Source organism: Dermacentor variabilis, chromosome 6 (genome assembly GCF_050947875.1).
Source record: "Dermacentor variabilis isolate Ectoservices chromosome 6, ASM5094787v1, whole genome shotgun sequence".
In the NCBI taxonomy this organism is placed as follows: domain Eukaryota; kingdom Metazoa; phylum Arthropoda; class Arachnida; order Ixodida; family Ixodidae; genus Dermacentor; species Dermacentor variabilis.
The window spans coordinates 111,435,510-111,447,579 of NC_134573.1; the positions used below are offsets into that span (position 1 = coordinate 111,435,510).

At 49.1% G+C, this 12,070-nt stretch overlaps 2 protein-coding genes across 3 annotated transcripts in view; one reads left to right on the forward strand and one right to left on the reverse strand.

Annotated features, from left to right (window-relative positions):
• LOC142585037 (sulfotransferase ssu-1-like) overlaps positions 1-1,583 on the reverse strand; it is a 32,115-nt gene extending 30,532 nt beyond the window's left edge. Inside the window, exons 1-2 of one of the 2 annotated variants that reach the window (XR_012829008.1) lie at positions 846-1,583; positions 578-783 (exon numbers count right to left, since the gene is read on the reverse strand). The gene's annotated coding sequence lies outside the window, so the exon portion shown is untranslated. Of the gene's footprint in view, positions 1-577; positions 784-845 lie in introns of those variants that run through there. The other variant, XM_075695479.1, reaches the window with a different exon arrangement.
• On the forward strand, positions 717-10,984 carry LOC142585036 (neprilysin-1-like). The gene is made up of 4 exons (XM_075695478.1): positions 717-884; positions 4,174-4,296; positions 6,740-7,058; positions 8,702-10,984. Exons 1-4 carry the CDS (start codon positions 717-719, stop codon positions 10,510-10,512), a joined length of 2,421 nt encoding a protein of 806 aa, XP_075551593.1. The 3' UTR covers positions 10,513-10,984.
• The last annotated feature ends 1,086 nt before the right edge of the window (positions 10,985-12,070 follow it).

Below are 12,070 nucleotides of genomic sequence, written 5' to 3' on the forward strand. Positions count from 1 at the left end.
AGCTTTTCTCCTCCATTGAGGAAAATGACATTAGAAATTACAGTGCGACAGCTCGGCCTGCCATTGAACACTCCGGTACTGCTGTCTTTCGGAGCATGTGTGCTTGCGCACTCACACAGGAATGTGTGCTTCGCCTTAGAAAAATTTATTATTGAATCAAGCCGATTTCATTGATGTCCGCATTAGTCTTTTCATTCCTCCTCTATTGCCTCCTTTATATACTATAGATATTTTTTTCATTTTCATAGCATGACGAGCTACTGAACCGTTTAGATTTTTCCTCGCTTAAATTCATGTAAGAAAATTGTACATTTTTACCTCCATTTTCTGAACACATAAGCAAAGTCCGCCCGACTCTTGGCCCGTCCCCGTGAGTGGGTAAGCGCCAAATTCATCAAGGACATCATCATCATCATCATCATCATCATCATCATCATCATCATCATCATCATCATCATCATCATCATATGTCATATTCTCGGTAGAAGAAGATCACGAAAGGGCAACCCAGAGGTGGTTTGTGCCCTTTCCCTAGGTAACAAGAACAAGGAGAAGAAGTGGAAGAAGAAGATCTCACCTTGCTCGGGCTGCAGGGTTCCACCGGCGGTGCTACGAGTCGCATTCTCTGCACTTCCCGTTCGTGACGTCGGCTCGTTCTTTAGCTATACACTGTCGCTGTTTCTGGCTTTCCGTCTCAGGCTGACCGCGACACAAGCATGGCGACACTCGGCGAAGGAAAAGCCGGCCCGTCATCGGCTGGAGGCACGCGGCATCCGTCGGCGCCTGCGACTCATGCGTCTAAGGAAAACAAGGACAAGAAGTCTGGGCATCGTCATCGAACTCACCGCCACAGGGACGAAGGAAGCCAAGACAGCAGCTCCAAGGTACGCAGTTGGCTTGAGATTGAAACCTGGTGGCTACCTTTTAGTTGTAATTTACATGCCGACACACGGCGTGCAAGATGCCGTAGCCGTCCTTAACCAGGCGTGGACTGCTCGACCACGGCCAGTATAGTCGGCGCGCAAAACTTTAAATGGTTTGGAACCCACTTGATACCGTGCGCATATGCCTGGCGGCAATTTTCACGGTAGTTGAGACAGCCTGAAAGCCCTTACTCTCTATATGGTCAGGTGAAAATATCTTAATTAATTGTAGCGATCTGTTTGAACATCTGTCTATTTTAGCCTAAACAGTGGGCTCCGTAGCTGGCCGCCTTGTTCAGAGATTATACGCTTACTGCGCTCGAACCAGGGCCGCACACGAAGCGTTTTGGAACATGAGCTTGCGTCTGAACCCCGAAGCAGCCGTATGACATCGGCGTCGGTGAGGATGCGCAACTAATGTTAGCGTTGGTATCGAGCCGGCTACGCATAAGTCAGCTCGCTCACTCGTTTGCACATGCCGACGGTTGTGACTTCCAGATGCGTTCGTCTGGCTTCCACGTGTACAGCTGTTTCATGCACTTGTTTGCGCGCGTCGACAGCCGTTTGTTGCTGGAGTTTGCTATCAAGTCACTCGGGAGAGCATAAAGGCGGGACAGCAAGCGACGAACACTCACCTTAAGACGCGGGTGCCATTTTGCCTTTGAGGTATGCGTAAAACGTGCGACGGACTTGACTCTTGCGTGTGCGAAAACTCGAAAACGCAAACTAAGAAATACGCCTACAATAATATATGAGCAGCTCGGAGTCTCTATTTATTTTATTCGTTTTATCGAGTTTCCTCATTCGTATTTATTTAGTGCGCATGTAGGTCGACGTTGCCTTCTTTGTTGTCTACTTTGACTGACACAACTTTCTATCTTATTTGTTTAACCAACAGGCTACGTGGCACCATACGGGAGATTGTGCCGCCTGTGGTGCAATGCGATTGATTTTCAACAAGATTAGCGCGAATTACGCGCGTGCTGTTAGTTTTGCCTACTCATAATCTCTTCTTATCTCAACGAGACCTATATTTCGATACCTTTTGCGACTCGATACGATGCCCTGGAGGCGAAAAAGGGCTGTTCTTTTACCAAGAGCTCACGCAGATTCCACGTGCGCCAAACCCATGTGCATAAAACTACTTTTATGCAGGATTAGTTACCTTATACGTGTCACCGCAAAAAGCGTTGCACAGTACCTTTCAGAATATCGAATTATAGAGTGTCTTTCTATAGGAGGTGACTGACCAAGTCTACAGCTTACCGGAATCTTTAAAAGTCGTCTGTTGCAGATAACGTTGATTATACAGAGATAAGGTGGATTATGAAGAGAGGCGGACATTGCTTACATGCGAAAGTGAAACACATAGTTAACTAATTAACACATCCAATAAATAACTTCTTCGTTATTTGCGATACATTTTTATTTCGTTATTTCGTTATCTTCGTTATTTGCGATACAATTATTTTGCGATACATCTTGCAATTTACGAACTGTAGCCGGTGAGTTCGCAACGCATGTCCTCTTGGAATGGATTTCAAGAATGACACCAATTATAGATATGCGCCATTAAACTCACCGTAAGGACGTCCCTTTGTTCGATTTACTACTTTAACGTAACGCTCTGTTATGCTCAAAAACGCAAAATGGATGAGTTGGTATGGAAGTATGGGAACTACGCAAACTACTGGGACAAAAAGGCACAGCAAGAGATGGGACACAGCGCTCTTCTTGTGCCTTTGCTTTTGTCCTAATAGTTCGCGCTCCGAATTAGCCATGCTCTGTGACACATTGAAGCAGAATGAAGCAGAAGGGTAACTGGAACGTCCGTGTATTTCGTCCAGCACTTGGGAAATATCTCGAAACCGGTGTCTTCCTGGAGATTCGTTTCAGGTGTGTTTGTCTTGCAATCTGACCGGCTACAGTTTGTAAATAGCAAAACGTGCCGTACAGTAAGGAATTTGAAAGTTAATTAGGTGAATATGTGCTTCGATTTCCCGTGCTATATGTCCGTCACTTTGAATAATCCAGCCCATGACAAGAATTATGCAAACCTGCCACAGGCGATATTTAAAAATTCCGGAATAGTTAAATGTACCTAAATCGCTTAAATCACTCCGTAGATACAGGTGCTACTTTTATCCGAGGGACCGTATAACGTAAAACTATTCCAATATATTTTTATTCCAATTTCCTGACGTCAAATTTGCGTAAGCGCCGACGCAAGCATCGGGCAGTCACCCGCAGGGTTGTCTGAACAAACCAATCAAAGGCTCTCCTCGTTCATAGGAGGTCACATTTGTTTGCTTGAAGAACGAATAACATTGCCTGCACTGAGCGGCTTGTCTTATCTGATTGGCTCACAAGAGGTGACGAGCATGCTCAAGGGGAAAGGGATCCGATGGGACCGAGCCACTGCACTGAATATCGATAACCGGATGAAGAGGGTGGTGCCGGCGTCTGCGATTGGTCCGCTTTCGCTCACTTAGCTAGCGGTGGCTCGTCGAAAATCGCGGCGGCATGCAACGGAAGCTTAATATGATGCTAAAACGGATCCTCAGCAAAGAAGAATTGGCAGAACGAGGTCATAAATGGGCCGAAAGTTCTCGAAAATGTTACACGGCCACGCAAAAAACTTTATTACACGCAAATAAACCCATGCTCTGCGTTAGAAGCGAGTAGCCAGTGCCGGAGCGATCGGCGGCAGCCATCTTTTATTCCTTTCGGAATGGGGCAGCCTGCCGCTATTCAGAAGAAAATTCAGTTTTGTTCGGCATATTAATGCATCTTTATCGCGTACACGTCACTTTGACGCGGTGAGTTTTTGTGGTTTTGTGACGTCGCGTGAAAGGCAGGTGAAGTGGGTGCAGATCGAAAACTTTTGACCAATAACCGAGGGGTAATGCCAAAAAGGCATCGAATCACAATTAACTCTTTTTGTTTTGTTCGGTCAAATAATGCATAATCAATGTGTACACGTCATATCAGATGGGGAGCTATCGCGGTTTTCGTGACGCCGCTTGACAGACAGGCGAAGTGGGGGTGGTCCAAAAAAGTTTTTCACCAATCGCGGTGGGCTGATTGCAGAATTGGAATAGAAAAGTTTGGAATGGTTTTACGTTATAGCGCCCCAGTATACACGATTTCTTCAGTATATGTACGTATAATCACTTTTCATGCAGTTAAATATACCTAGGAAACAGTTGCATCTGTTCTTTTTTTTGTCTGTTGTCTCGTTTCCTTCCAGGTCGTACAGGATAAATTGGAGGGGAGTGATATCAGCAAGCAATCGGCCGCCTCGTTCCGCGGTGGTCGCAGGAAGAAGAGCTATGCCCTCGACGCCGACTTAAGCAGGCTCTCAAAAAGAAGCGTGAGTCGTTCCCGTTTTCCCCTGATCCATCTTCAGCCTCTTACGTGCAGTGAAAACGTTTCAAATAAGCTGCACGCCACCTGCTGTTAGGTTATCCATCCTACCGCTGTCGTAGGAAGAAACCAAAATGGGGGTTGGGCACAAAAGCGGGAATAATCGCCTAGGGGGAAAAAAATAGTTGAAACAAATTTGTTATCTCGTCGCCATACGCCAGTCTTCCAATTTCCACAGCGATCAGACCCACATCTGAGTGTCTACTTACCAAATGCGAACTTGAATGAATGCTTCCGTGCGAACTTCATGAAATGTTAGCCTCGTGGAAGCTCCATGTGTTAAATCTTTTTCTTTTCTAATCAGGTGACGGTGACTGGCTTACGAGTTGCCGAACAACTAAACGTGATGCTAAAATCCAGCTTTCTCGCGCCTAAGCGCGCCCCGTTATGATTTACTAGCGTAGATTCAGTACGCCGTCAAATCGCGGTAACCGGCAGTTAATCACTGCATGAATGTGTAAAGAGCAGGGCGCAAAGATCAGGACAGAAGAAGAACACAAACGACAGGACCGTCGCTTGTGTCGTTTGTGTTCTTCTGTCCTGCTGATCTATTCACCCTGCTCTTTACACATTCAAGCATGAACCTAAGTAGCCCAAGCAAGAGTTTTACTTAATCACTGCACCCGGCAGTTGGTCATTGCAACCCGTGTAGGCGGCTTTATTCAAAATTAGGTTCCGTCATATTGTGGTTCACGAAACCTCGGAAAGCCTCGAAGGGGGTGTGCTGCAACTACCTTAGAGATTTGCCATTTCAAGCGTTGTTCGCGACTCTGAGATTTAGGTTCAAGTGGACCGACGTAGGCGCTTCATACCTAAATTGTTTTAGGGTGAAGATTGTGACAACTAGACGATAGATGCCTCTGGTGGCCGTACATTTTGCTGTACCGCATTTTTGTTTCTCAATCAGGCGCAGTTGTGACCATTTTCACGCCACTAGATTTAGCGGCTTGTTCGGTATGACGATTAAAGATACTGAACAGCTTTTGCCGAAACCCTTCACTAACAGCTTAGAAGTGACAACGAGCCATTACACACATTCATTCAAATTGAAACTTGAGAAAGTACACGTTAATGATAAGTGAGAACTAAAGAAATCAGAATTCCTTGGCGTAGAAAAATGAAAGCTATAGCGCCTCACTGTGCAAATCACGATAGGCAACCATCATACACATCTGTCTATTGTAGCCGACCCATTTATAATCGAGTGCGGCTTTATAAATGTTGCCGTGTTTAAAAAATCGGCGTAGCTCCACTACCATATTTGGTAGTTTTACGGAAGTTTCAAGCACTACTATAAGGATAAACCATGGAGTAGCGCGGACGGGTATTCACACCGATGTCCCCGTAGTGTGAACGCAAAAGTATACGCCTCACCCTCAGGGATTCTCATTCATACTTACGTTAACCAGGACTCACTCATTTTCGACTCACCAGGACTCACTCGCGTCCACTCCCATTCGCCGGCACTCATTCCCATACATACTCAAGCCCGCTCACCCTCGACGTCAGTCAGTTTCAGCGGCGATACTCACCTCCACGCCAATCCGCCGTCACTGACGTCCGTTAATGCTTGCTCTTAACCAGCACTCGCTGCTGTTCGTAAACCGCCAATAAACACTGACACCAAGGAGAACCTAGGGAAAATTACTTGTGCTTCCTGAATGAAAGAAACGATAAATGGAAATGAAAGCTGATGAAAAAACAACTTGCTGCAGGTGGGGAAAAATCAAAGAACCTTCGCATTTCGCGTGCCATGCTCTACCAATTGAGCTACCGCGGCGCTGTTTCCCCGTCCACTTTCTTGGGTATTTATGTGTCCTAGTAGAACACTGGGAGGGTTAGCCAGCGCCACCACTCACAGGCTTTGGCGGCGGACGTGGAACGTCCTTTCTGCCGCGGGCGTTACGAGAACGTGATCTTTTTCGGGTGAGGGCAACTGGTCAATAAACCCACACATGCTACCGGAAGGCATCAATGTTTCCGGATTCGAGACCCCCGTTATGTAATAAACGAGAAGAAAGGGGGTTAACCGAACGGCCCCATCTTTAATTGCCATGTCATAAGAAACCAACAAACACTGACACCAAGGATAACATAAGGGAAGTTACTTGTGCTTCCTAAATGAAATGCAGAAACTATAAATTAATCGAAATGAAAGTGGATGAAAAAAAACAACCTGCCGCAGGTTGGGAACGATCCCACAACCTTCCCATTTCGCGAAGGTTCGCTATGTTGTCCTTGGCGTCGGTGTTTGTTGGCTTCTTAAGATATGGCTAATAAAGATCGGGCCCCTCGGTTAACCCCCCTTTTGCTTCTCCTATTCCTAAACGCACGCGAGTACGTGCCGGCCTATGGCTCGGGCATAGTCAGGCATATCGCCCCGCGCGCAGGTCGACTGCGAGAGCGCGGTGCGAGTGACTCACGTGCTGGAGCGGTCACGCCGCACCCACAAGTCCCCGCGCGTCGGCTTCGTGCTGCTGCTGTTCTTCGCGCTGCTCTTCGTGGCACTCTTCCTGCTCGCGCTGTTCGTGAAGAAGCAAGAAGGCCGCGAGCCGACGATCACGTGCGGCAGTCGGGCGTGCTTCCACCACGGCCAGGTGCTGCGCGACGCGCTCAACCTGTCCGCCGACCCATGCGACGACTTCCACGCATTCGTCTGCGGCTCCTGGGAGCGCCGGCTCAACGAAGGGCCCGCCAGCGCCGCGCCCGGTGGGTACCCTTCTCTCCCCAATGGGGCCGGGGGAAAAAAGGGTCTCTTTAGAGTATACGTTACGAAAGGACCCACTCAGCGTGTGCTTTTCCCAACCAGGTATCGCCCATACGGCTATACGGAGACGCCCGTCTTCTGCTTTATCCGTATATCATTTGCGAAGATTATGTGTAATACGTTTACACAATATTTACAATGGCTTTGGAGGCTTGCAAGACGTGCGTCGTCGTCTTCCGGCTGTTGTTGAGTGTCTACCTCGTCAAGCTTTGGCACGACCTCCGGCGGCTATAGCGCCGGCATTGCTGGTAAAAAAGAAGTCGCGGCAATGGTATAATAGCCTAGAGCGGTTTGATGTGGACTATATCGGAGCGACGCTGAGTCATTGTAGTCAAGAGGGGGGTGATTTCGTGCGTTAAGTCGATCAGTTGCTGCATGGAACGGTATGTGCTACAACAGTACAAAGTAAAAGGCCAACGCGCCGTGATATGGACCATAGGAAAACTGGGGCACCCAATGTTTGGCGGCCGTGGCAACGTATGGTCTCATTGGGCTCCTATAGCTTCTTTTGTTAGCCGCTGCTCGTATGAAGATTTCAATCGAATGGGCCCAGCGCGTGTTTTTTTCTGGCTCACGTTCTGTGCACTGCTCAACTGTAGCGCAGTTTTTTGTGATGCAGGCATCTGTAAGTTAAGACTTACATGTTTACGAACGCCTAGTCTTCTGCAACCACCTCAACAACACGAGCAACCGTGCGCACTAGGCGCACTAGCACGGCATCTCACTACCACCGCCAAAGAGTATTATAAAAGTAATTGAGTGCCATAGGAGAATTAAGTACGGAGAACATGCGCATGTATGTTCAACAGCAATTATCTTCAGTTCTCAAGGAACAGAATGCAGTAATAATTATGCTCCATCTGCACCCCCCCCCCCTAATAACGTGTCAAAGCGCTTCCATACCCCCCCCCCCCAGAGTAATCAAAATAACATTTTTATAAACAAAGTGCTCTCTTAGAAGCTGGTATAATTTTTGCTCGATCTGGTTAAACTTTGCAGCAGAATGTGTACGGCAACAATCCGCGAGTTGTATTTATGTAATTTCCAAAACATATTTTTGTTAGCCGAGAAAATCTTAAACCGCTTAAAAAGACTCAGTGTGTCGTGACGTCGCATAACAATGCCGAAAAGCAGTGTCGAAAAATCTGTAATTTCATTATAATGCGTGTTGGCGACTTTTTTCCAATATACGTGTTCAAGACACAGCAGAAATTGATCAAAGAGTGCGCGGACATACAGGTCACTAAAGTACACGCTAAGAAATACGGTGAGCGCTGAATAATTGAAGCGTCACCTAAGGGCAGACATGCTTAAGAAAAAATCAAGACCTCTCTGGATATGAAATCATGCCCGCAGTCGCTTTTGTGTCTTTGCACCTTTCGTGTTCCCATTGAATTACCTTGCGCTAGTCCGTTCATATTAAAGAAACAACACTAAAAGGGGACTTAGGTGTTGCTGGTGTCGGGTGTTCCTAGCTTCCTTTAGTATATCGAGCTCCGAATATTTAAGTATACGTTAAACATTTTTGCGCGCAGCGTAGACGTCGTATCACTCGATGACTGAAATCTTTTCTTGATCGTGACAGCGTACCAAGACCGCCTGATGGTGGCATTCGCAGAAAGGGCAATCGACGAACTACAGTCGAACCAGGTCAAGCTCGAAGGATTCGCTTCAGAAGATGCGAACCAAACTATGCATCTGGCCGCGCGATTCTTCAGGAGCTGCACCAGGTCCGATGGCAGCGGAAGCGCCGTCTCCGCGAGCTCCACCACCTCCAAGAGGAAGCTTCAGCTATTCAGGGAGCTGCGCATGAGGATGCGGCTTCCGTGGCCCGAACTCACGCCTCCCGCGACCATCGAGCCGCTGGACGTCATGCTCGACTTGGCCATCAACTGGAACGAGAACTTCCTCTTCGACGCCCAGCTCGTGAACGTGAGTGGTCGGCCCGTAACGCTGTTTCTGAGTCGCGGGAAGCCTCTGACCGGCTGGGTGCACTACGAAGAGCCCGCCAACTACGAGGGTCACGTCCAAGACTACGTAGGGTACATGGGTCTGAGCGAGGCTGCCGGTGGCAACGAAGCCCACCCGCACGTCCTCAGGAATCTGACTCGCGATATGCTCAATGTCAAGAGAAACGGCGCGAAGGGCGAGGCAAGCCAGACTTGGTTCCGGCTAGACCTGTTCGACAATCCGACGCCGTGGGTTGACGCCGGCGTCTGGCTCAGCTTGCTCAACAAGCATTTCTCTCCAGACCTGAGCTGGTCCTCCGACCATTTGGTCGTGGTGGAAGACGCCGGGCTCGTTCAAGGCATACAAAAGCTGTTGAAGAAGTACAGCAAGAGGCAGTTCTTGATCGGCTTGTCGTGGCTGTTTGTACAGACGCACCTGTGGGCTATCCTCGACCTTCCGCAACTGAGGTTCCACAGCGGCGCGAGTGACGACCTCACCTTGTTCGCGACGTTGAAGAACTACAGCTGCCTCGAGTACGTCCAGTCTCGGCTCGGATCGCTGCTTCCTTTCGGCGAGGCAATCAACAGCCTGCCGTCGAATTCGCCGGAATTGTTCGAGGTAGTCGTCAAGTCGGCGGCCTCGCTCCTCGACCAGCTTGCATGGATCGGGAACGCTCGACACGCCGCGCTGCAAAAGACCAAGTACATGACGAGCAGTTCTCTCCCGCGGCCGGCCTTCTTCGACTTGGAGAGGCGCGAGCAGCTGTTCGACACGTTCCCGCGTATGGGCGCCGACTTCGCCGCCAACTTCGTCGACGCCTCGCACTGGTACCAGACGACGCGCAAGCATCGGAACCGCCTGGGCTTGTACGGTCTACGCACATCGTCTGGCTACGCGCGCCCTTTCTACGTCTACGCCCTCAACAGCGTACGCTTCCCGATGACCATGTTCCAGCCGCCGCTCTACTACAATTTGAGCGACATGGTCGTGCTCAACGCCGGCGCGGGCTCCGTCCTGGCGCGCGAGGTTGCCCGCGCGTTCGACCCCAAGGGCGTCGCGCTGGACGAAGAAGGGCGCGGCGCGCTGTGGTGGGGGCCGAACCGGTCGCGCGACTACCGCGAACGCCTCGCGTGCGACATGAACGCCAGCGAGTGCTGCTCGTTCATGCAGCTGTTTCCCTCGGTGCCGGGCCTCGAGATTGCCTACCACGCGTTCGAGTTGTACGCCGAGCACGATCAGAGACTACCCGGTCTCGAGAAGTTCACCCACGACCAGCTGTTTTTCATCAACTACTGCTACGTTCAGTGTGCCGGCAGCCGAGCCAACTACGGGGACAGTTGCAACGTGCCGCTCAGGAACTTTGCACCCTTCGGGAAGGCATTCAAGTGCAGCGCCGGTTCGCGAATGAGCCCGCGACGTAAGTGCGGCTTTTTTTCAGGACCATAGCGTACATTTCTCGCCGTTGTTTTCTTTTTCGCTGGCATTCCTCTGGAAATGCTTCCCTGCTTTCTTTTTCTTTTTTCGCTTTTTGTTGTAGGCGTTCTAACCGTGTGCATTTCGTTGTTTGAATGTTTAGCTTAGATAGAGCGTTCACGTCGTGCTTGTTTTTCTATGAACTATAGATCTTTGAAAGATGATGATATCGTTTTGTACGCTTCTGAACCCCGTCACGCGGGTGCCTTCTGCCGTTGAAATGTGCATCTCCTCTAACTTGTGTGAGGCTGTGTTTTGCTCGCTTTCTCTAGAGCGCGAAGTTTGGTATATGTTATACGAACGCTATGGATATTATGCTTTCGGAAGTTTTCGTATTTTTGGATAGCATACTTTATACTTGTCGTACGAGCAGACTGTTCTTTCGGTTGTTGGGGAAACCATTGTTAAGTTGGAGATTAGGCTTGGAGTGTTTACTTATGTAACTCGAACTAAGGACACAGAGGCAACCGTGAAAACGCAGTGTTCTATTTTTCTCTTCTTTTTAATTTGTTCACGCATTTGACAGCTTTAACGTTGCTGTATTTGCACTGCCACCAGTAGTCAAGGTGCGCGATAGTGAACACGTTCCAACAGCGAATAGAAAAAGCAACATGAAAATTTAAAAATGCAATAAAAGGCATTGTTCTTTGCTAAACCAGATATTTGTGGGTATTTCCTGAAGGTATTTCTGTAACGTTGTCAAAGATTGGTGTATCATTACTCGCACTCTCCGAACCGGAGAGGATGGGGCGACAACAAAGCCACCCGGCGTGCATTTATGGATGGCTCGACTGCTGACCGGCGATAAGGTCCACGCCTGATCGGCCGTGGACCAGAGGCACGGGACGGGAGGCGACGTAAACACACACGCTAACTTAATAAAATAACATCAGGCCAGAGACATGATGAAAAAAATAAGCAAACTGCAAGCAGATGGTGCAAAGCTTCGCGGAAGGCGTGCGGGTCACACACACTACACTCTGACGCGACGCGCGACACGAAGCCCACCACGCGGGAATGTCTAAAACTAGCGAAATAATCAAAAATACGAGGCGCAAATGAAAAATGCACGCCACAATAAACGCGGCAAACACTACACTAACAGAATATACAAAAATCAACACTCGATGAATAATTAAATGAAAGATGAAACGCGATTAAAAGAGAGTCCGGTGGAAAGTTCTGAGAGCAGGTTGGAACACGAGGCTTTGTCTGTGGAGTGCTCGCCGAGATCCCGATCTGAAGAAGCGTCGGGCTGCTGGTGCCTCATGCACTGCTGAAAATCCTGACGGGCTTGCACCGTCTGTCAATCTACCAGCGAAGACTTCGGCCTGGGGGTTTCAGCCTGCCGACCACATCTTCAGCTGTCTCTCGGCGGACGTGCATGCTGCTCCGTCTCCCAAACCATTCTCTCCGCTCGCCGAGGTCACCTCGTCCCTGGTCACGCTCTGGCGACCCACGTGACCAAGCGCACCAGGGAGGTCAGGAACAATGGGGAGCTCTGCTCCCTATGGCCGTGTAAGCTGTGCTG